Source organism: Homarus americanus, unplaced genomic scaffold (genome assembly GCF_018991925.1).
Source record: "Homarus americanus isolate GMGI-L3 unplaced genomic scaffold, GMGI_Hamer_2.0 scaffold45469, whole genome shotgun sequence".
NCBI lineage: Eukaryota > Metazoa > Arthropoda > Malacostraca > Decapoda > Nephropidae > Homarus > Homarus americanus.
Genome location: NW_024743834.1, coordinates 412,364 through 437,693, shown reverse-complemented (window position 1 = coordinate 437,693; position 25,330 = coordinate 412,364). Strand labels below are relative to the sequence as shown.

The 25,330-nt window shown below is 41.5% G+C and overlaps 1 protein-coding gene across 1 annotated transcript; it reads left to right on the top strand.

The window, feature by feature from the left end:
- The first annotated feature begins 4,661 nt into the window (after nucleotides 1-4,661).
- LOC121877556 (pickpocket protein 28-like) lies at nucleotides 4,662-24,955 on the top strand. Its single transcript, XM_042383352.1, has 12 exons — nucleotides 4,662-5,231; nucleotides 18,118-18,333; nucleotides 19,143-19,284; nucleotides 20,037-20,161; nucleotides 20,365-20,584; nucleotides 20,758-20,903; nucleotides 21,075-21,202; nucleotides 22,768-22,824; nucleotides 22,959-23,161; nucleotides 23,398-23,513; nucleotides 24,014-24,105; nucleotides 24,404-24,955. Exons 1-12 carry the CDS (start codon nucleotides 4,930-4,932, stop codon nucleotides 24,550-24,552), a joined length of 1,896 nt encoding a protein of 631 aa, XP_042239286.1. The 5' UTR covers nucleotides 4,662-4,929; the 3' UTR covers nucleotides 24,553-24,955.
- The last annotated feature ends 375 nt before the right edge of the window (nucleotides 24,956-25,330 follow it).

The following is a 25,330-nucleotide window of genomic DNA, read 5'->3' as shown; positions in this document are numbered from 1 at the left end:
GAGAAGTGACCTTGATTCTGGTTAGATTGGTCACCATCTGCTTAAGTCATCACCTGTGTTAAGTCATCATAGTCATCATCTACATTAGTCAGTTTTAGGCCCATCTCACATGACTGACCGACCATCGATGTTCTTTCCGCGCGAGGGTGTTAGTTTTCAATGCGTCTTATTATTTACGCTGGTGGATGTTCCTACCCTCACTGACGCAGCTATGGTCAATTTGGTGTTATTCTTGTTTATAAATGCCTTCTAATCTGTCTCAAGTCTATCCGTCCTGTCTATTGCCATCCCAACTCTCTGTTCGTCTGCGTGGTGTTTGAATGTAAGCCCGTCTGTACTCTTTGTGTCGTCAAATCTGTCTGTCTTATCCGTTGTTGGTGTGTGTCTGCCTGTTTGTCTAATGTGAACCAGTCAGTCAGCTGTCTGTCTGTCATGTTAGTTGCCATATTGTCTATTTGTGCATGTATGAATCTGTCTATTTTTGTCAACTTCCTGTCTGTTTCACTGTCTATATTCACCCTGTGTTTATTGTAGTCATCTTCTCCATGCATTCCTGTTATTATCTTTTTATCTCACCCACAGGAATAAGTATACACTGTAGCTGTAAGGTCGTCTGGTAAAGTTGAAACTGCGCATCCAGACGCATGATGAAACTCAGCTCCCCCCCACCTGTTATCTCTAACTATTTTCTGTTTCCCCCTTCTTTATTCTTCTATTTACTCATCTTCCTTCCTTTACTAATCCAAACAATATTAAAAAACAAGTAGGCTAAGAAAAAAAGTGGGGGGAGGAGGAGTCGAGCTGTCAGATAACTGCAATCGTCTGCCCGGCAGACAGAGTACAGAGGCATCTTTTGCCAGCGTAAATAAAATGGTTAATTAATGCCTTCCTAAAGAAACCATCGACATGGGACCAGGTTTGTTCTACTCTACGAATTTTTTGCGATTTTTTCACCAAGTTTGATGAAAAACGATTGTGCCGTTTCAGCTGCCCAGAACAGATACACACACGGCTAGTCCTATAGTATATTAGAAACGGCATTATTTCCGCCTTACAATAGCTTACGAAATCTCAAAAGTCACCGTAAGTTATGAAAGAAAGTCAGCCATTTTAAATCGAGTTGTGGACTTCCTAAGTCTTCAGTGAATCACCACCACAAAAGTTTATGAACTTTTAAGCACTTACGATGATCGTATCCCACTAGTGAATCTGGGCCCAGGTCAAAAGACATTACGGCTGGTGAGAATACTGCCGTTCCTACCCGAAAGCAGCTTCAAATGTGAGTAGTTGACAGGCAAGAGGACGTCTTTCTCTCTACTCTGAAGGGAAGTTTAACCCAATTAAAGACAATGTTAGTGTGTTTAATCTAATATATTATGAGAACTTTCTCCGCTCTCAAATTTGGTCGCCTCTTCCTTGCAGTAGGTCCTTCCATCTTTTGTTTACAAACAAACTACTATCACGTGCGTCGATCTCAGCTGATTTCTCCTTCTCATATGTTTGCTTGACGATTTTGTTAACTGAGCGACGATTGGCCAACTAGCTCATGCACTGTCATCTCCCTTAGGACAAGAGAACTGAATTTATAGTGGAAACTTAAGTTACAGACTGCTTATGGAACCGTAATTAAATTTTGAGTATGAAATTTACGGGACGGTAAGCAGTCTGTAAGTTACAGTTCTGTATGTCTGCGATTGTATGTAACTGATGAGGCGTTTTGAGTATGCGGCCCCTAGACGGTAAATGCGAATGTGGTAGGGACCGAAGTTTATTGACGTAGAACTGAGAAACGAGATCGGATAATGGTCGAAATTTTGCCCAGTGTGATCGTCCCTATACAGAGTCAGTCAGTCACTCGTAGACTGTCTTCACGCGTCACAGACGGACTGAAATTTCCAAACCCTCTGTGTCAGCCAAGAGGGCCTAGTGTATGTCACAAACTGCACCTCACGTCGTCAGCCATGGCAGCCTGGCGTAATTTATCACAAATAAATTAAGATAGAAGAAATATATCGCCTTTTCATCGTGATATATATAAATCAGACAGGAACTATCATACTACGAACAGATATAGTTACGTCCTGATCAGCGACACCAAGTGATAGAGTGAAGATGACAGGTAAATAGTCACTGTATCATATAAGAGGTGGTCCCCTTTCCCGTGAGCGTTGGTTAGTGGCCGGGACACCCCCAGTCCACCCAGGTGTGAATGGATACGTCTAGTGCCTGTACCGACAGACAAAATCTAACCCATGACACAACCCTGACACACTATTAGCTTAGCTAGGCGGTCAGCCTACCCTCTCTTACCTCCTCCTAAATTTCTTCAATTTCCGAACTATAACTTCCTTCCCCCACCTCTAATCTTCTTTCACCTCTCCTTTCTCTACAAAAAAAAAATGGATACGTAACTCTACAGTACAGCTGGCGGCGAGTGTAGCGCCTGCCTGTTTTACCCACTTTCAATGTACAAATTTTTATGACTTGAGGCGTACACTTGATTGCAGCATAATTATGATCGATATAACGAGGTGGACGGTGTAATGAAACCTCGCTATATAATATGCTGAGGTGGGCGCTCATGTGATGTATTATAGATGGTCATTATTATTAGGTCCAGGAATGTCTGTCGTCGCTATAATGAGGTCTCAGTGCCTCTCTGTTCTTGTATAATTGTTCCTAAGTTAGTGATGAGGTATGAACTGTCCATCTGTAATCACCCGACGCTGCTAACCCATAATCAGAAATGTAATGCAGTGATTTTTTGTATCAATATTTATTTAGTTATTGAGGCAAGGAAAAATTTATTGCCTTCTTCAGATCCCATTAACTCTATGTGAATACAATCGTCTGAAGTTAACCAAATAAATTAAGTTTACGAGGCACCCAGAGACCCACCTTCACTGAACACTGTCTCGTTACATTAGTTGTGATCCACTTAGTTTACCTTACCTTACCTTTAAACTGAGGCAGGTAAGGTTAATTATAACTCTTAATAAATTCACTGGAAGAATAACATAGCCAGGGACACTTACCTTGTGTAGAGAGGTCGTCCGTCCGGTGCTTGAGGGTGAATATTAAACACATATCTCCTCAGTTTCTCTTGTGACCTCAGCTGCACCACACGAGCACCAGTAACTGACCTGAGGAGCCAGAGAGACTTGTCATGTAATGGACCCCTGTCTCATCAACAGAACATATTATATAAATGGGTCAATACATCTGATATTATATTCAGATTCACCACCCTGTAACTTTCCACTGTCTAGTATGAGTAAGACATGAGTTGGACACGTGAGCGGGCAACTCTCCCAAGAGGGCGAGACCCATAGCTCAGCATTTCTGTAAACCCGCACAGCGAGGCCCTCACAGTCAGTCTCTCACATCAACTCATATCGTAAGGACGTGACCTAACGTTTATAATACATAAACGCTGTCCCTTCCTCATTCACTCCTAAACAGTGGAACTTACGGTCGATCTATCACTCAGGAATTATATATACAATCCTTTTATAATAAAACAAAGGCACTACCGTTTGGGTTTCGTTACTTAAAACCCAAATATAAATATATGTGAACGGCCTGGTTAATTGCACAAGCAGCCGATTCAGTCACACATCTAGAGAAATATGATAACACACGCAGGAATGATGAGCCACAGAGCCAAAATTAATGTAAATATTTCAATTTGATGTATTTTTTTTGTCACTGTCCTTAACGTTATAATCTTATATCATATGGTGATGTTTAAACAAATCATCAGTCACCATTTGTTATTGTCAGACATCATCGTAAGGCGTCATCATCATCCTCACAAAGAACGTTATTTCTGCCCTCATGAATTAGTCTCACTCCAAAATGTATCTTTACACAGTGATCCGATGTGTCAAAATGAACATTGTGACTCCTGTTGTCTCGGTAGGGTTGTCAAAATCCTTCGTCCGTTGCGTCAGTGTCTCACACAAAATCGTAAAGAAATTTTTTGGAGCGAGAACAGTCACAGAGAGTCACGTGTCACTTAGTTTCACTCTTAGTAAATAATGTAGAACAAACGCTTATTGACCCAGCCACACCCTGAGTTGTTGAGATGCAGTAAAATGTTTAATGTATCAATAACATTAACATGGGTTATAAGAACTAGTTGTCATGTTTGTAAATCAGCTATTCATAGTCCAGTGGCTCAGTAACACGCAAATTACTTTACCAGAAATATTAAGTTGAGGTGACGCGCATTCTTTAGCATACTCACTCAACAACCACGTAGCATACGTCAGTGTCGTACTCTGGTCCTGGGAAGATGAAAGAGAAGAAAAAAACCCACCAACTGATGTATAGTAATCATTAAAGAACAAAACATAACGATATAGCTGTGTAACTTACTGCACTAAACATCGTTCATTATCTGAATGATATAATTGTAATCTTATAATTATATTCGATTTACAAGTATTCTCAACAAATATCTTTTACTGTACATTAATAACTTTTGGCACATATCGCTGACGCCCCCTCCGCCTCGGCCCCTGCGTGGCGTGTTATCGATCAACATATACAGTAGGAGGCGATTAGGGCCGTGGGAACTATCAGTCGGGGACCCTACTTCTTCAGCGACGGCGGCACAAGAGACGACTCCCACCCCCCCGCTAGTTCCCCACCTCGTTGACCCCTGACCTTCGTTCCCCTCCCCCCCTTTACCCTGCAGCTGACCCCTTGACCACTCCCACCGCTGACCCCGTGACCTCGGAGAGTCAAACTATCATTCTAAGGTCACCCTTCACTCAATTTTGATGATCTGTTTTACCACAAAGTTTAAAAGTGCAAGAGTTTAAAACTTCCTTATACCACGAGTAAATATTAGGAAATTATTGAAACCTTATGTTAAGAGATATCAAATGAAGTAATAATAGTACAATAAACGTCTTTACTCTGATGATAACACCGGAAAAAATTGAAGACAACATGGCGACTCAGAACAACTCTCACTATATAAACAATAACATAGCAGTCACAGGTCGTCACTTCACCTCTGTTCAGTCCACCTTGTCCACCGGTCCCACCTCCCTGGCTCACCACCACCACCACCACCACCACTACCACCACCAAGCCACAAGACACACGCCGAAGACCAAGGCGATGGAGTCACCGAAGGATACCATTGTGGAGTTCTGTGAGGAGACGTCCTTCCATGGTATCAAGTACTTCGTCAGGAAGGACTTCTCAGTAATCAAACGGTGAGTCTTTGGTATACTCTGAGGGTCGCAAGTTTGCTCCCGGGGCACACACAGTTGACCCAGTTATAAATGTTGACATTCAGACTTTTACAAACAGCCATACGTAATAAACGCTAAAAGATGTGGCCAAACTGATATTGGCCTCAGATTCTTGGCATCCTCACCTCACTTCATATTAAGGTAGTTAATCTTTAGGTGAAATAACCACACTCCCCCATCCCCATCCCCACCCAAACCACACCACACCACCCCACACACAACCCACATTCCCACCCCCCATTTAATCACACCCCACCAATTGGGTTATGGTGGAGTTTGATAGTTAGCATAGGGAATAGGGGAGCGTTCAAGGGTATATTACATGTTCCTAGGCTTCCCTGAACATGATCCCTGGGTCGATGTTCTCAAGAAACTTCGAAAGGGGCGGAGGCAAATTAAGCGTCATAAATCATCCAGTGTTTTAAGTCGACTGTAATTTGTTCATGACATTTATCAAGAGTGAAATAATAGATTCCAGTACAATTTTAAGCTAATGTAAATGTGACGTCATCTGCCCCTCCCTCCCTTCTACCCTTCCTCTCTCTGTCCCTCCCTCACCCCCCTCCCCCAGTACCTATGTGCGTCATGAAGTTGATTGATGCACGAGGCCAACCCTTCCCCCCTATTCACCCCCCCTACCACCATACCCCCAACTCCCTCCCCATGATATTTTACCAATTCGAGTTACAAAGTATGTTAGACTCCCAGGATTATCATTATTTTTTTTTACGGGGAATAGCCCACCCGGGCACAGATCATCGACCCACAACGGGGCCTAGAGGGCGAAAAAATAAGATTAGAAAGAAAAAAGAAAAAAAAGTTATATTAATCTACACCACGAAGATGACGGAAAACTAGCTTTTTGAAGTGAGACAGATTGTATGAGTATAGAAACACAGAAGAAGGCAGAGCATTCCACAGTTTGGATGTGTGAGGAAAGAAGGAGGCACTATAACGGGTTATTCTAGTGTGACCGACATCCACACAGAAACGACGGCCTTGCCGGCGGTACACAGGATGCCAAATCTACCGAACATTGCCCGTTAAAGTACCTGTAAAAGAGAGAGTGAAGCAACATTGCGCCGAAGAGAAAAGGAAGAGAGATTATCAACTAATGGAGGAGAGTTAATAAGACGAAATGCCTTTGATTCCACCCTATCTAACAGTTGGACAGAAGAAGAGCCACCCCAAATATGAGAGCAGTACTCCAAGTTATGACGAATGAATCCCTTATATAATAGAAGCAACTGCTCAGGAGTGAAGTAGCTACGGCATCTGTACAGCATTCCCAGCTTTCGGGAGGCAGCTTTAGCTCTGTTGAGGATTTGTGGCTTCCATGACATGTTACAGGAAATGGTGAGGCCTAGCATATCTATTTTAGAATTTGGCAGAATGATTGCGTCCTGAAATGTGATTGGTGGGAGATCATCTAATTTGGAAAGTGTAATTGGTAAATACTGAGTTTTATTACTATTGAATTTAACCAAGTTTCTACCTCCCCATTCGGAGACGTTGCACAGATTCGCATTGATACATGTAATGATATCAGCTCTAAAAACAGATCTATATTGAGAATTAGGAAAAAGGGAAAAATGTGAAGAAGAGTGAAGAGAAGAATCATCAGCGTGAGAATGGATATACTTAGTCGTAGTGTGAAGTAAATCATTGATAAAAAGAAGGAAGAGAATAGGTGAAAGAACAGAACCCTGTGGGACACCACTATTAGTAAAGAAAGAGCGAGAGGTCGATCCCTCGACAACAACTGCCATGGATCGGTTCTCAAGGAAGCTAGAAATTAGAGAACAAAGTGGTGGGGAGAAACCATAAGAGGGAAGTTTAGAAAGCAAACACTTGTGCCATACCTTGTCAAATGCTTTGGAGATGTCGAGGGCCACGACATAAGTTCTCCCATAATCCCTAAGAGAGGATGACCAAAGATGGGTGCAGTAGGAGAGCAGATCACCAGTAGATCTCGCCTGGCGAAAGCCATACTGGTGATCCGACAAAAGAGAGAGGCGTTCAAGATGACGGAGAAAATGGGAGTTCAAGATAGTTTCGAAAATCTTAGAGAGGGATAAAGTTAGGCCAATGGGGCGATAGTTGGAGGGATTAGAATGGTCATCCTTCTTTGGGATGGGCTGAAGCAAGGCATGCTTCCAAGAAGAAGGAAAAGTTTGGGTTTTGAGGCAACGGCGAAAGAGGCGAGCAAGCACAGGGCCCAGAACTTCAGCACACTCCCTAAGAACTCGAGGGGGTATTCCGTCCGGTCCATGTGCCTTACTCACATCCAACCTGGATAACACACCAGCAACCCTACGAGTAGAGATTATAGGAAAGTGCATAGGTTCAGTGGCTATAGAGTTATCAGGTCGGAAAAGAGGAGGAAAAAAAGGAGTGCAGAAGTTATCACAGATGTTTTTTGTTAAGGACCAGAAGGATTTACTAGAAGAAGAGTTTGTCAGGACAGCGGTCTTTCTTTTTATAAAATTCCGCTTGGCCCTACGAAGAATAGCCTTACATCGATTCCTAGAAGTAATGAAAGAGGAGTGGGCAATAGGAGAAGGAGATAGTTTCATAGCTTGATACACCCTATCTCTCCCCCTACAAGCAAGAGAACAGCAGCGATGAAACCATGATTGTAAAGTGAAAGTTTTGGTAGAAGATGGGATAAATGCACTCATACCACCCTGTATGACCCCAGCAATGCTGTCAGCACATACCGAGGCGTCCCGAGTGGAAAAGCAACATTCATCCCAAGGAAAGTCGGAGAAGAATTGCCGCAAGGACTGCCAGTTTGCCCTCCAATAATGCCATAGTTGGCGGTTAGAGGGGGGTGGGGGAGGTGGTCGTACCCAGTTTGATTTAATAGAAATAAGATTGTGATCAGAAAACCCAAAGGGAGCAGAAATTGAGTATGAATAGTGTGAGGGGTTAGAGGTAAAATAGAGATCAAGAATGTCAGTAAGTTGGTCGTGTCGATCAGGAACGCATAAAGTGTGTTTAATTATTTGTTCCAAATCAGTAAGTAAGGAAAAAGAGAGTGCCTCAGCTCCACCTTGGTCATCCCTTGCAGAGCCAAGCCACTCTCTGTGATGTACATTGAAATCCCCCAGGTAGAGGATCTCGGTGTTGGGGTGTGTGGATAGCAACGACTCATGGCAAGAAGTGAGATAGTCAAAGCGTTCTAAATAGTTGGTCGAGTTGGGAGAACAGTATAGGAAACAGAGAAAAATAGTCATAGTTAGTAGAGATGCCATCATAAAGGGGTGATTCAAGATCCGTGAGTCGAGTTATAGGTGTACGTGTGTTGAAGTAGGCGCATACTCCTCCCTTAGAACGCAAAGAGGTATAAAGATTGTAGTTGGAGACTTGAAAAGGTTAGGTGAAGCTGCTTTGGTCAGTTGGAGTTCAGATAGTAGTAATAGGTCGGGGGAAGAGGTTAATAGATGTTGCTCCACAGAAGGAAAATTGGATCTCAGGCCGTGAATGTTGGAAAAATGAAGTGTGAAAAAAGCCGATCCTCCAGCAACCGCGGTGACGTCAGTTGAGGCCCCAGTAATTTGATGATGATCAGGTCGGCCCTTGGGTCCACAACCTTCCCGACCAGTGGGACCCACCCGAGAAGGTCGCGCTTTAATATTATTGTCAGCTGATAACATAGGAGGGAAAAATTAGAGAGAATAGAGCAGATCAAAAGTGAGAAAGGTTATATTTGTTGTGTTGTCAAAAGTAAGAAAGACAATTGAGACCCTACAATTGTGTGTAAAAGAGGCAGAAAGACAGATGAGCAACCTGGGACATAAGAACATAGAAAATAAGGAGTCTGCAATAGGCCGGTTGGGCTGTGCAATGTACATGGCAGCTCCTGTCGAGAGTTACTACCACTCTCTATCATCCACGAATCTATCTAGCCTCATTTTAAAACTTTCCAGCTAAGCTAAGCTAAGCTAAGCTAAGCTGGTTCCACTCGTCCACCACCCTATTTGTGAACCAGTTCCTTCCTATCTCCCTCCTAAACCTAAACTTATCCAACTTAAATCCGTTGCTCCGAGTCCTATCCTGCTCGGATATTTTAAGAACTTTATCTATATCTCTTTTATTGATTCCTTTCACTCACTTAAATACTTCTGTCATATCTCCCCGCACTCTTCGTCTTTCTAGGGAATGCAAGTTTAGTTTCTTTAACCTATCTTGATATGGAAGGTTTCTAAGTCCCGGAATCATTTTCGTCATTCTTCGCAGCACCGACTCCAGTGAATTGATATCCATTCTATAATAAGGGCACCAGAACTGAACTGCATAATCGAGGTGCGGCCTGACTAACGCAAGATATATTTGCAATAAGAGCTCTGCACTCCGATTACTTACACTTCTAGATATAAAACCGAATACTCTGTTTGCCTTATTTCGAACATTAACGCACTGTATTCTAGGCCGTAGGTCCGGGCTTACAAGTACCCCTAAGTCTCTTTCACAAGTCGACTTCTCTAGGTTGATGTTGTTAAGGCTGTATACATCGACAGTATTTGTTCTTCCAATATTAAGTACGCTGCACTTGCTGGTGTTGAATTTATTTGCCATTTTCTGACCACTCCTGCAGTTTATTTAAATCCTCCTGCAGTGCATTTGCATCCTGCCCTGAATTAATCTGCCGCCCTATTTTGGTGTCATCTGCAAACTTGCTTATGTCACTGCTGATCCCAGTATCTAGATCGTTTATGTAGATTATGAACATGAATGGGCCCAGTACTGACTCCCGGGGAACCCCACTGGTTACACAGCCCCACTCAGATTTAACACCATCTACGCTGACCATCTGATCTATCGGTGAGCCATAATTTTATCCAATTTAAAACTTTCCCCTCGATACCATGAGCCTTAACTTTTCTTAGAAGCCTCTGATGCGGTACTCTGTCAAACGCTTTGCTAAAGTCTAAGTAAATAACATCGTAATTTTCGTCATTATCTACTACCTCGAAGACTTTCCTAAAAAAGTCAGCAGATTTGGTAGACTTGTTCACAATTTTCGTGATGCCATATGGTAGCAGGGTCTACCATTAGACAATACATTAGGCTTAGGTTAGGTTAGGTTAGTTTAGTTTAGTTTAGGTTGTATCTTGCTCTCCTGCTTTACCATTAACTCCCGTAGTTTCGCGTAACAGAGGACGTAATTATCCAAGTCGTTATCGCATCTGAGGAATGGCTACAGCGCCCGCCTAAATGTCCCTGTAAATGGGTATGCACTATTGGCCATGCTGCCTCCTTGTGTATCGAGGGCTTAGTACACAGTGTCCCAACGGGTCATGGCCAAAGTATCATCGTGTTGTTCAGGATTATATTTATTCGTCTCCTCTTCTCCCGGAATGTACTCAGCCATCTGTCTAACCTTAATAAGTGTTATACAAACTTTTCACTTATAAAGGCGTAGTGAATGATTCATACAAGGATGATAAAAACCTTCTACTTATACTTAAAAAACATGGTGTTAAAAGTTTACTACTAAAAGAGGGCGATAAATCTTTCCCAATTTGACGTAATGGAACCAAACACAAATTGTTTTCTTACAAGTTACTCTTATCGAGGCTGTTACTTATCACCCCGCGGTCAATATTGTAGGTAAAAACATGATGAACAACCAGCACATGACAAGGCAACCTAATAATGGAGAGAATTCCTTACCACAGTACCTCTTAAGCCACGTACTGTACACCTGGTGATATATAATGTATATAAACTTGATCTGACGGTCATATATAGTACACCATGAGTTATATACTGTACTATATAGTTGAAATAAGGGAAATAGAGTTGAGTTGAGTAAAATAAAGAAAAATTTGGTTAGGTTAGGTTAGGTTAGGTTAAATGTGCTAAAGAAGATTGACTATTGAGCAAGAGATCTGATTAGGTTGACAGGAATGCATCTTACCTGTAAACTCAACTCAACAACAGCGACTATAATTATCGACGTAAGTAACACCTACATGTTTATCAATAAGACATTACATATTGGGGACGAGAAAAACATCCATTTACTGTATTACTTTTTCTATCTTCTTTTCAACACCTGGTATAATTAATGAGACGCGGAGCCAAAAGGTGAATTCATTTTATTAGACCACCTGTAGGAGTTGTAAACAAGAGAGGGGTTGGGTGGGGTGGGGGAAGGAGAGGGGTGGGGTGGGGGAAGGAGAGGTGTGGGGATTAAGAGAGGCGTAGGGAGGGAGAGGGGTAGGGAAGGAGGAAGTAGAGGGGTGGGGGAAGAAGGAAGAAGAAGAGGAGTAGGAAGAAGAAGAGGAGGGGTAGGGGAGGAGGAAGAAGAGGAGGAGTGGGGGAATGAGGAAAAAGAAGAGGGATGGTGGAGAGTGATCTTTGTAGCGCTGACAATATACTGTAATTTACACAGTCAGGTAAACATGGACTTATCAGGTGAGGCTACAGAGTCTTAATGAGTTTTTATCTCACCTGTGCACCTGAGTGACTCCCTGTAACAAATAATCCGTCCCTTTATTAATCGTTAACATATACTGTACACTCCCTAGACAAGTAGAGTTTACCGACACACACACACACACACACATGCACGCAAAAAGTCAATATTCTATCAAGCCTTTTAAGCTGTATAGTTTCGGTTTTAAGTCAATCACAACACTCGCCACTAAGTACAACTGCCTCACACTGAGTACCATAATCATACTCTGACAAGTCCTCGTACCAGAGTCCAATAAAAGACTTATATAAGACTTATAAGTGAATTAAAATTATAATAACGCCATAACTACTAAGACTGGTTGGTAATTTCACTCACCAGTATAATAACTTCAATGTAATTATTGAACTTACCGCCTATTAAACTAATCGACTCACTGTAGATCGCTCTTACTATTATAACACAAACAAACAAAACGTATGTTCGTTTGTTCAAAGTACATTACTAACGCTAAGAGTCAACACCACACCTACTGCCACTTGTACGATGATATATGAAAGATTTAACATAATATCAGCTAATTACCGTAACAGTAAGGGGTGCGGTGGGCCAGTGGATACAGGGCTCAACTCTTCTACTAAGTGCTGTTGGTTCGATCCAAGGAGATATATATATATATATATGTTTAACTTTATTTTTTATTGTTATTTTTTTTTGGGGGGGGGGGGTGCCCAGCAGGAGCCAAGCCCTAGCTAATAGTAGTGTAGTGGATATAGTGTAGCTAATAGTGCAGTGGACATAGTGTAGGTAATAGTGTAGTGGATATAGTGTAGCTAATAGTGTAGTGGATACAGTGTAGCTTATAGTGTAGTGGATACAGTGTAGCTTATTGTGTAGTGGATATAGTGAAGCTAATAGTGTAGTGGGTATAGTGTAGCTTATTGTGTAGTGGATATCGTGTAGCTAATAGTGTAGTGGATATAGTGTAGCTTATTGTGTAGTGGATATCGTGTAGGTAATAGTGTAGTGGATATAAGAACATAAGAACATAATAATGGAGGAAAGTGCAGCGGGCCTATTGGCCCATACTGGGCAGTCCCGTTTACACCCAACCCCTATTGCTCATATAAGCATCCAACCTATGTTTGAAGCAATTCAGCGTATTCGAGTTAATGATGATATTTGGTAACTTGTTCCATTCATCCACTACTCTGTTTCCAAACCAGTGTTTACCTATTTCACGCCTAAATCCAAATTTGTCTAATTTAAATCCATTGTTACGAGTTAGCTCCTGGTTGGATAGTTTGAGTACCGTTGTAATGTCCCCTTTGTTTAGCCCTGCCTTCCACTTATACACCTCTATCAGGTCGCCCCTCGCTCTACGTCTCTCGAGGGAATGCAAATTAAGATGCTTTAACCTGTCTCTATACTCAAGGTTCCTAATGCCCGGGATTAGTCTTGTCATTCTCCTCTGAATTCTTTCCAAGGATTCTATATCCATTCTGTAATACGGTGACCAGAACTGAACTGAACTGCGTAATCCAGGTGTGGTCTCAAGAGTAAGATAGAGTTTCAGGATGACCTCGCTAGTCTTGTAACTAACACTCCTTTGTATGAACCCAAGTACTTTATTAGCCTTGTTACGAGCAAAAACACATTGTTTACTTGGCTTAAGGTTCCTACTTATCATTACTCCTAAATCTCTCTCACAGTCGGATTTCTCTATGGCATCGTTGTTCATCTGGTATCTGGTTTCTCTGTTTACATCTCCTATGCTTAGTACTTTACATTTGTCCACGTTGAATTTCATCTGCCATTTTTCAGACCATTCGAAAAATTTGTTTAGATCTTCCTGTAGTTTTGTGGAGTCCTCGTCAGATTTAATAACACGTCCTATTTTAGTGCCATCAGCAAATTTGCTTATGTTGCTGTCTATGCCGATATCTATGTCGTTTATGCATATAATAAATAATAATGGTCCAAGTACACCACTTGTGACGTTGCTCCAATGGGACTTAGTGCCATTAATGTTCACTCGCTGTTTCCTGTCCTGTAACCACGCCCTAATCCATTTAAGGATATTACCTTTGATGCCATGTGCTTCTACCTTTCTAATTAGTCTTTCGTGGGGGACTCTGTCGAAGGCTTTGCTAAAGTCGAGATATACCACATCATAATTGTGCCCCTCGTCCACCGATTCGAAAACTGATGAAAAGAATGTTAATAGATTAGTTAGACATGAACGTCCGCTTGTGAAGCCATCCTGGGAATCATTGATCAATCGGTGCTTCTCCAGGTGATTTCGAATAGAGTTTGAAATGATTGCTTCCAGTAATTTGCCTACTGTTGATGTTAGACTGATTGGGCGGTAGTTAGAGGATAGTGATCTATCCCCCTTCTTGAAAATCGGTATTACATTCGCTATCCTCCAGGATTCTGGTACTACACCTGTTTTTAAGGACATGTTAAACAACTTTGCTAAGGGCATACTAAGCTCTTCCTTACATTCCTTTAATACTCTGGCAAATATCTCATCGGGGCCAGGTGACTTATTAGGCTTTAGTTTGTCTATTTGCTTACTAACATCGTTACTAGTCACTACTATCTCACTTAATTTGTTTTCTTCACTATCTCTGAATAACGTCGGTGCCCCGGGTATCATGTTTAAATTTTCGGTGGTGAAAACTGTTGAAAAATATTTATTCAAATTATTGCTCATTTCTCTGTCGTTATCAGTGAGCTCGCCGGTGTCTGACCATATTGGTCCAATCTTTTCTCGCGTTTTAGTTTGATACATATGGTAGAATCCTTTGGGGTTTGTCTTCGCCTCCCTTGCTATCCTTACCTCATTATTCATCTTGGCTTTCCTTATCTCGGTTTTAACCCTACTCGCCAATACCCTATAATAATCCCGGAGGTGAATTTCGCCACGATTTATCCTTCTACCTATAGCCTTCCTTTGGCCAATGATGTTCTTTAAATAATTATTTATCCATTTAGGGTCATTGTTGTCTGATCTGAGTTTTTTGCATGGTACGTTCTGCCTTTGTGCATTAAGTAACTCAGTATTTAAATTGTCGTGGAACTCGGCAATCTCAGATCTCGTTATCTGGTCTGTGTCATCTGTCAGGTTCACGGCCAAGAGCGACACCCCCTCTCTCAGCTGCCTCTTTAAACTGTCAAAGTTTGCCCTTCTGAAATCTGGTACTTTAGTGGAATTTTCCTTACGTCTGCCCTGAAAATCTAACTGGAATCTAATTTCTTTGTGATCGCTGTTTGCAAGTTCGTTCCCTACCTCGACATTGCTAATGAGGTTTTCTCTGTTTGACAGAACTAAATCGAGTATATTATTACCCCGGGTGGGTTCGGTTATATGTTGACTTAGGAAACAGTCCTGGATCGTCTCGAGAAAATCCTCTGATTCTGAGTTACCTGTAAGGTCAGTCCAATCTATTTGGCCAAGGTTAAAGTCGCCTACTATACAGACTTTGTTGTGTATGGAAGCCCTGCGCATTTCATCCCAGATAAGTCGCTCATTGACTCTATCAAGATTGGGAGGTCTATATATTACTCCTGTGATTAATTTTTCCCTACCGTCGATTAATTCTATCCAAATTGTTTCTGTATTCCGCTCAGTTTTTATTTCCTTATTTATTTCACACTTCAGATTATCCCTAACATAGATTGCTACTCCGCCTCCTTTCCTGGTCTGCCTATCGGTATGGAACAGTTTGTAACCCGCAATTTGGTATTCGACCGGTAACTCACGTGTGTCTAGGTTGATCCATGTTTCAGTGAATGCTATTATATCGATTTTTTCGGTACATACCAAGGCCCTAATATCATCCATTTTGTTTCTCATACTTCTACTGTTCGCGTAGTAGACATTTAAGTTAGTCGTGTTTTGAGTCCTCCCCTTACCGCGTTTAGTTTTAAACTCCCTGTCTAATTTAGTTTTGTCATCATTCCTAACACTATTTATCTATAATCTTTCACTTTGTTTACCCGCTCCCACTGCAGTCTCCTCCACCCCCGTGCTCATATGTTCTCCTAGCATTTTAAAAACTTCGATATCTTTTGAACTGCCCCCTCTAGAGCCCCAGCCAGGGTTGCTACTCCATCCCTAGACAGGTGCACCCCATCCCTAGCATAAAGGTCCCTTCTGCCGTAGAAGTTGTCCCAGTTGTCAATGAATGGGACTGATATTGACTTGCAATATCTGTCAAGACGGTCGTTGACACCAACTGCCCTTGACAACCATTCACTGCCAACTCTCCTTCTAGGTAATATTGTAGTGGATATAGTGTAGGTAATAGTGTAGTGGATATAGTGTAGCTAATAGTGTAGTGGATATAGTGTAGCTAATAGTGTAGTGGACATAGTGTAGGTAATAGTGTAGTGGATATAGTGTAGGAGGATGTTGGGAAAGAGGTGGGAAAAAGGAGGTGGAGGAGGGGAGAGAGAGAGAGAGAGAGAGAGAGAGAGAGAGAGAGGAGAGGGGTTGTGCCTTACCAATCAATGAAACCCATTTACTTCTTAACCATTAGTGAAGAACTGGCAGGAGGAAAATCTATACCGGATAAGTGTATGATGACGCTGGCAACTAGGCGACTTACATCCACTCTTTAGGTTTTGATTCTTTAATGCTCAATGAGTTTAAGTGAACAATTTCATTTATTTTATGGTTTGGAATTCGATGATGGCGTCAATCAGGAGTACACGGGTAGGGGGGTGGGCGAGTACGCGGGTAAGGGGATCGAGTACACGGGTAAGGGGTCGAGTAGACGGGTAGGGGTGTCGAGCATGGCTGGGTGTTAATGTGATTGACTGTGCTCTTGCTCTCGCCCGCTCGGTTACTGGCCAGCGTCATCTCTCTCCATGATGACAAATGTGTACATATTTTATTCACTCGTGCTGAGATAAATACACCGGTAACTGGACACTATTATAAATAGCCAATACCAACGTCAGTTTTATACATTAAGACTCAACTGTATACTATCATAGCTATTGTAAGTTGTTTGGTTTAGTCGTGTGTCAAGCATCACGCGAGGAATCAATATATCTTGTTTGGAATATTTCGGAATATTTCTTTATTAGTGTGTGTGTGTGTGTGTGTGTGTGTGTGTGTTTATCGTAACTGTAAACAATTAACCTGACGTGAATCATTAAACATCTATTCGTAGATTTTAAAGTGTATTTTGTAATTCTTTTTTTCATAATTTTCTTTAACATTTATATTGAATTATTTTATACCTTTACCTTATACCGTCATCTTCACACGTGTTGGTCAAGGTAAACCAAGTGGCTTACCTGTTTTATTAAATACATGTTAATTTAAAGTCTCACTTCTATTCAACTTTCAATTTCGTTATTATTGCATTTTTTGTTTTCTGATTAATTACTCTTTCTTTAACCTCGGGACATTGTCGTAAACATTCAACTAAATAATTCTTTTGAGTGAGGATATGTTTGAGGTGAGGTGAGGTGAGGTGAGGTGAGGTGAGGTGAGGTTTTATTACAGTGGCAGGGAGACTCCATCGGTGACTGTGGTCGGAGAAATCGTTCAACCTTTTTGACAGTTTCAGTATTTCATTGTTATTCTTCACGTGTGTATCAAGAGTATAAGTGCGTGGGCGTGGGACTTACGGTCAGTACACACAACACTTAATGATTTTCTTACTTTGTTTTATTTTTACCACAATCGACTAAGTATTTATATACCATTACCTGGACAACACCTGTACGACAACAACTAATGGAAGAGATTAATGAGTTGTTTGTCCTTGAGTTAGTTCTAAGAAAAACTGAAGACTTAATGCGTCACTACGATTCAATTGAGACTAATTGGCTTTTAATGACGCACCAACCAGCTCTCACTTGCTTATAGTCGTATGGTGCATTCACTTCACATTACCTCCCATTATATCGTGAGACGACTCTAATTCTCTTGAACTGAAAAGTATTTGGGTCAAGGTTAATTTGGTACGCTAACTCGGGATTTTTTTTATTTTTTTTTATTTTATTTAGATCAGATAAATGTAGTTCCGTGTACTGTGTTTGTTATAAAAAAAGGAAATCCCTGAAAGTAGTTGAAAGATTGAGAGTGTTTACGGAAATGTCACACGGTAAAATTAGCCACTAACTCGTTCAATTTTAATCTAAACTTAACATTAATCGATTTTTATAAACCTTTCGGGGGTGTGGAGGGCGGGGAAAGGAGAATGGAGGGAGCGGGGAAGGGAGAATGGAGGGGCGGGGGAAGGAGAATGGAGAGAGGGAAAGGGAAGTGAGAATAAAGGGGATAGGGTGGGGTAAGGGGAGGGGGGGACATCTCAGCCACGTCTACAATATGTTCCCCTATGAAATCACCCTAGCAAGTTCTCCTGAAGGTTGGTGCCTCTCTTCTTCCTCCTCCAGGTTGTTCTGGCTGCTGTGTTGGCTGGTGTCATTCATCGCGTGTTGTTATTACATCACCACCAACATCAGCGAGTTCCAGAGCTCACCCACTCTCATCTCCATCGACTCCACCACCTCCCCGATCTCTAAGGTTGATTTCCCTTCCATCACTTTCTGTAACTTCAACCACATCTTAAAGAGTCGCCATCCGCCCACCCAGGAGGATGTCGTCGGCAGGTAAGATTGATTACCTACTGATATCCCCAGCAGAACCAGCAGGTGAAGCCGAGGTCAGTAGCAGTTGAATAAGTGGTTTAAAAAAAATAAAACTAATTACTACGTTAACTATTATAAGGCAAGAAACTACAGTAGATTGTAAAAAAATTAACATAACCAACCGCGTTTAGTCTGCGAGAGAAACTCTGGAAGACGGCGGTAGGAATAAACCCCACAGAGACACACACGAACACACAGGTAGTATGGTATGACTGCCGGCTTCTGATGTTATCTTGCTTATATACTAAACACTGTCAACGGTTCAGCCAATCAGGAGTGTTCATTCATGTTAACTATCCTAAGTGCTAGTTTACTTGCAGACCAGAGTATGTGTTACCATCTGGATACCTTTAACACTCAGAATATATTCCCCCAGAGTGCCCCCGAACAATAGATACATGCCATCAATATAGTAATTCAACTTTTGTAAATTTGCTCTCTGAAAGAACGGATTATGAAACTGTTTGTCGTGCAGTTCATCGAATACTTCATGTATATAGTTACAGGTCACAGGGACATACCATTACCCACAACTATTTTATATCCTTTAGTCTATTTTACTTGTAGTTATTTTGTTTACCTTATTTACTTGTGGTTTTCCTCTATTTTTTTGTGTTACTGGTTGAATCAGTGAACTTTTATTAATGTTTGGTGTTTTAAAGCATTTGGACCATTTATGTAAAATTTTAGTGTAAACTCTGTATTCGTAATTTGTGGTCAATAAAATATCTATCAATCTATCCATGATAGTTTGTTTGTTTTTTCTACAGAATGAAGTACAAGGCTGACCACTGGACTACACTGACACGTGGAGTCTATCAAAATCTATTCAGCAGTGAACCTCTGAGGGAACTTGTTAACTCCAGCGTTCTGAGCCTCGACGATCAAGAAGTTCACTGTATCATTAAGGAGGTCGGTCTCTTTCTATCTCTTCTCACGGCTATTACCTGATCCATTCCTCCCCGACCCCTCCTCTCCTCGCTGGACACAATGATCGCTTCTTGTCCCACTGTAGCGAGTTAGTGACTAGGATACTTCCCACCATCCCATCACAGCTGCGGGGTTCATTAACATTACTTATCGTTTGATATTGGTTTAATTCCCAATATGTACTCTCAATAATTGTTTTTTTCTTACAAGTGACTAATATTTAATATGTGTTTTTTATGTATGATGTTCTATTTTATCCTCTTATTAACTCCGTAACTCAGGGGGTGAATTAATCTGATCCAGGTTAGATATCTCCGTTTCTTGATTCCAGTCTTTGGTTACGTTATTATCACACTCATTCTTATACTTAGAGCGACAGAATATATATATTATCTCTTTAGGATTTGATGTCATATTCTTTATATCATTTCTTACCTCGCTGGACCTAATAGTGGTTGTTTTGTTGTAGATTTTTCACTGAAACTTACATAAGAGGATAGAGCTCTTTCTCACTATCTTTATCTGGCTATCTGTCTTGTCCGTCCTTTCTCTGCTTCTCCCTTCCTCTTTGTCTCTCTCCCTCTTCATACTCTCCATCTTTCTCTTTCCTTTTCTCTTTTCTCTTTCTTCTCTCTTTTCTCTCTCTCTTTCTCCTGTCTCCTTTCTCTCCTACCCTTTGTTTCTTTGCTACCTACTACCTCTCTCACTCTCTCCTCTACTCCCACGGTGAACAGAGCGCCCAGCGGTGTGAGGACATGATCCTCTTCTGCCTGTGGAGCGACAGTGAGGACTGCACCAAATACGTCACCCAGGTCCCTACTACCTACGGCTTCTGCTGCATCATCAACCTCACCCAAAAGTAACTATACGAGAGAGAGAGAGAGAGAGAGAGAGAGAGAGAGAGAGAGAGAGAGAGATACTGGGGTGGATCAACTTCACAATAGATATATCAAAACTCACTACCATAGAATCCAACATCTATTCGATAACTAATACAAATGAAGAATTATCACGATATTTAACAGTTCCTCGATTAATATACTGATTTCCTGTGTGACCCAGCATGAGCAAGGCCACGAATCTAGACCTGTGCCCGGGTGATGTACAACGCTCAGGGCTCAAGACCACCACGACTACTAAACACACCACAGATACTACAGCAGAAGGAGGTCACAGTAACGTCGCCGTCAGTGCTGCTGGGATGGATCAAGGCCTGACGGTACTGCTTGATGCTCAGGTGGAGGAGTACTTCTACAGCACCTTCCACTCCGTTGGCTTCAAGGTTAGGACGATAGAGTGAGAGAGAGAGAGAGAGAGAGAGAGAGAGAGAGAGAGAGAGTCTTTGTCATTGGGTGAAACATACTATAATAACACTACATTCAGTTCATCACTAAAAGAATATCTATGGACTCAGACTTGTGGGCTTTAACACACAGTGACTCCTCCCCACCACAGATTCATCTCCAGGAACCAAACGGGCCGTCTGGTCTTGGTCCTTATAGCGTGGTCGTGTCTACTGGGAAAGAAGCCTTCATTCCTATAGAAGCTCACACTACCTTCACTACTATGGCCGCCTCACAGCTCCGTCCCGACCAGAGGAAGTGAGTAGTTAGGTTAAGTTAGGTTAGGTTAGTGATGAATAATCAATAATTGGAGTAAATAAATAAAATGGCCCTTCCCCCCCAAAGTAAAAAAGAATGACCCCCAAAAGGTAAAATAATGACCCCCCTCCATTACCTGTTGTTATGATGACATATTAACCTCATCACCAGGTGTTACCAAGACGGCGAACACATTTTAAAGACGTCCCCTAAAGCTTATTCGCACGAGGCGTGTATCCTGAACTTGGAAACAACTCACCTGGTGAAGGCGTGTGGCTGTAGGAAGTATCACATGCCAGGTAAGAAGGGGGGCCGGGGGGTAACGCTAATTCTAAGTGTTTCTGTATCTAACTAACCTTTTCATGTCTGTATGTATGTATGTATGTATGTATGTATGTATGTATGTATGTATGTATATATGTCTCGACTTTAGCAAAGCTTTCGACAGAGTCCCCCACGAAAGACTAATACGAAAGGTAGAAGCACATGGCATTAAAGGTAATATTCTAAAATGGATTAGGGTGTGGTTACAGGACAGGAAACAGCGAGTAAGCATTAACGGCACCAGTGGAGTTCCCCAAGGCTCAGTACTTGGACCATTATTATTTATTATATACATAAACGACACAGATATCGGCATAGACAGCAACATACAGGTAAGTAAATTTGCTGATGACACTCTAATAGGACGTGTAATTAAATCTGACGAGGACTCAGCAAAACTACAGGAAGATCTAAAAAAAAATTTCGAATGGTCTGAAAAATGGCAGATGAAATTCAACGTGGACAAATGTAAAGTACTCAGTTTAGGAGATGTAAACTGGGAAACCAGTTACCAGATGAACAACGATGCCATTGAGAAATCCGACTGCGAGAGAGATTTAGGAGTAATGATAAGTAGGAATCTTAAGCCAAGTAAACAATGTGTTTTTGCTCGTAACAAGGCTAATAAAGTACTTGGGTTCATACAAAGGAGTGTTAGTTACAAGACTAGCGAGGTCATCTTAAGATTATATCTTGCGCTTGTGAGACCTCACCTGGATTACGCAGTTCAGTTCTGGTCACCGTATTACAGAATGGATATAGAATCCTTGGAAAGAATCCAGAGGAGAATGACAAGACTAATCCCGGACACTAGAAACCTTGAGTACAGAGACAGGTTAAAGCATCTTAATGTGCACTCCCTCAAGAGACGTAGAGCGAGGGGCGACATGGTAGAGGTGTATAAATGGAAGTCAGGGCTAAACAAAGGGGACATTACAAAGGTACTCAAGCTATCCAACCAGGAGCGAAACTCGTAACAATGGTTTTAAATTAGAAAAATTTAGATTTAGGCGCAAAATAGGTAAACACTGGTTTGGAAACAGAGTAGTGGACGAGTGGAACAAGTTACCAAACATCATCATTAACTCGAATACGCTGGATAGCTTCAAACATAGGTTGGATGCTTATATGAGCAATAAGGGTTGGGTGTAAACGGGACTGCCCAGTATGGGCCAATAGGCCCGCTGCAGTTTCCTCCATTCTTATGTTCTTATGTTCTTATGTATGTATGTATACCTGTACACGATGCGGTTGATACTTTGATTTTTTCTCACTTTTCCCTAATGATCTTATCTTGCATTTGACAAACTATTGATCTATTATTAGTAACGCTGTTTAATATTCTTTATTATCATGGTTTAATAAGGAACTCCATTCATGGTTTATTAGGGAAATTCATGTAAAGTAATGTCGATGTTATCCCAATTCTATTTTCTCTTGATTCTTGATACTTTTTTACTTCTTCTCATTTATCATTATTTAATATCTCTCTCTCTAATATCTTCTCTTGTTTATTTCTCTGTCTCTCTCTCTCACACAGGAAGAGACGCTATCTGCTTCACCCAGGAGCAGATAGGCTGTATGAGAAACGATTCCAGTAAGTCAATCAGCTCCCCCCCCTACTTACCTGTTGTTCTGTGATTCCTGAGTGCCTCCGTTGGCTGTTCGATATCATTCGTCCTGTCCATAGTACCAGGGTAATACTCACTGGGTGTCATCACCTTCCTACAGGAGTCTGGCACGATAAACTACACAGGGAGGATGAAGGAAGCGAGTCATGTTATTCTCGCTGTAACACCACCACCTACCTAGCCACTCCCAGCTACGCCTCCCTACCCACGCCCTACATGGAGAAGACTACCCTGGCCCTCAAGTTCCTCTTACCGACCATTAAGGCGATGTGTCAACGTGGAATACTGAAAAAAATAGAGACGGTAAGATATTTAACATTTTTACCCGGGGCTTCAGTCTCACCTGTAATTAAGTTTGGGGATATATAAAAGAAAACTTAGTCCCCTCATACTACAATAAATATAAATATACAAATCAAACACACAGAGTAGTCATGACAGATACATGAACTATGGTCTCAGAACTTTATAAACATAACCTTTGTTGTAGTGTCCATATTATCATGATTTATGGTAACATCTGAAACACGACATCACAGACAGATCTTCGGAATGGGTCTAGAGTTGATCCTTGTAACTTGAAGGACGAGGAGGACGTGGAACACTTAATGCAGAGCAACACACACATCCAGACAGCCATCAAGGAGTATTTAAAGTGAGTTGAAGCGACGGGAAGACTATTGATAATGTCTCTTGTATATATTTTTTGGTTATATCTTTAGTTATATAATTCAATTAATTATTAATTTGTAACTAACCTATCCAAAACCTAACCTAACCTATTCTAACCTAACGTAATCTAACTTAACCTAACCTAACCTAATCTAACCTAACCTAACGCGCCAAAATATCCACCAGTCAGTTAAGCAAAGGATAATATTGACGTTACTAAACAAACAAAAAATATATTCAGTTAGTGAAGTGTTGTAAGATGCAGCTGGGAGGATGTTTACGTATTTGGCTGTTATGATGACCGTGTTATCTTTCTAAGAGTTAACTATAAGATAACATACAAGACCTTCAAGTTATCTCCCTTCTTCTGACAGTGCTTGACTAGTTTCTCTCTCAACACTATACCGTAATCACCACTACAGGATATGAATTTTTGTTTTATTTCTTTGTTGACTGATAGAGTTCGTCTTTCCAACACCACAGGAAGAATATGGCGCTAGTGCATGTGTTCTTCGAGCGGGCGACCTCTACCCAATATAAGAGAGATGTTGCCGCCACGCCTAGTCAGCTCGTTGGTAAAACTGATACACACACACACACACATATACAAACACACACACAAACACACACACACACACATGCACATACACACACACACACATACACACACATACACACACATACACATACACACACATACACACACACACATACACACACAGAGGCTCCTATAGAATCTGCTCTTCTCTATGTGATAAAATGTTCTATTATATGGTACAAAGTATAATGAGGTCTTCTTATGTGTACGTAGTTGGTCTTGAAGTGAAATTGTTCCACTTTTTCATACATGTCTGTTTGTTTTCTGCTCGGTAGCCAACATTGGCGGTCTGCTGGGTCTCTTCCTCGGCTTCAGTCTGCTGAGCGGGGCAGAGATCATCTTCTACTTATCTAAGCTGCTGGCTGGAGGTGTCAGCCCCTACATGAGAACTAGGAAGCCCTCATATGTCAAACCCTTCGCTTGAGGGGGTGTAGGAGGGAAGGACCTGACCTACCTGAGCACCCTCACGTGTCCACATAAACAACCTAATATTATCCGAGTGAGACTAAACATTATACCTGGCAAGAGGTTAACGGGTCAACCAACTTAGTGGCCCCGTGACCCTGACTTTACCTCCAATATCAAGAATTACAGAGTCTAATTTCAAGTGAGATGGATACAGTATTTAAAAAATAATCAAATTAGAATTACATAAATTATTTTTAATAATTCTAACTATATTCCAAATGACTATTCAAGTTAAGCGAGTTTTCAATACATACAAAGTTGGTTTTTAAAGTCTCAAACAGTTTAGTATCTAACATGTACTGGGAGTGAAGTTATAGGGGTAATAATCCAGCCTCGGGAGTATAAGAGATGAAGTTGGTGATGATAATGACATCTGGGAGGGTGGTGGAGGGGGAGGGTGGGGGTGGTGGAGGGGGAGGGGGAAGGGGGGGGAATTGAAGTAAACAACAACAATGCTTAATACATGTAATGGCAGTGGGTAGAGTGTTGGATAGGTAGAGAAGAGGATAGACAGCGCTAAAATAGGGGCATCAAGAACTGAGGATGTTGGAGAGAGTGGTAGTAGAAGGATGGCGACGGAGGCTCTCGTGGTGGTGAAGGAAACCTGTGAGATTTACCTGAAAAAGATTAAGAGTGAAGTACAGGTGTTGGTGGTTTGTTACTCAGTCATCCATCGTTGGTTAAAAGAGCTCATGATTATTATATGTTATTATGCCCTCCCCCCCCCCCCCTAC

What these genes read in the sequence shown, in the direction of transcription:
- LOC121877556 (XM_042383352.1), top strand. Translation starts at nt 4,930, where the DNA reads ATGATAACACCGGAAAAAATTGAAGACAACATGGCGACTCAGAACAAC. An exon ending in GACTTCTCAGTAATCAAACG is followed by an intron (nt 5,232 to 18,117) that starts GTGAGTCTTTGG and finishes TTCCTCCTCCAG; the next exon opens with GTTGTTCTGGCTGCTGTGTT. An exon ending in CAGGAGGATGTCGTCGGCAG is followed by an intron (nt 18,334 to 19,142) that starts GTAAGATTGATT and finishes TTTTTTCTACAG; the next exon opens with AATGAAGTACAAGGCTGACC.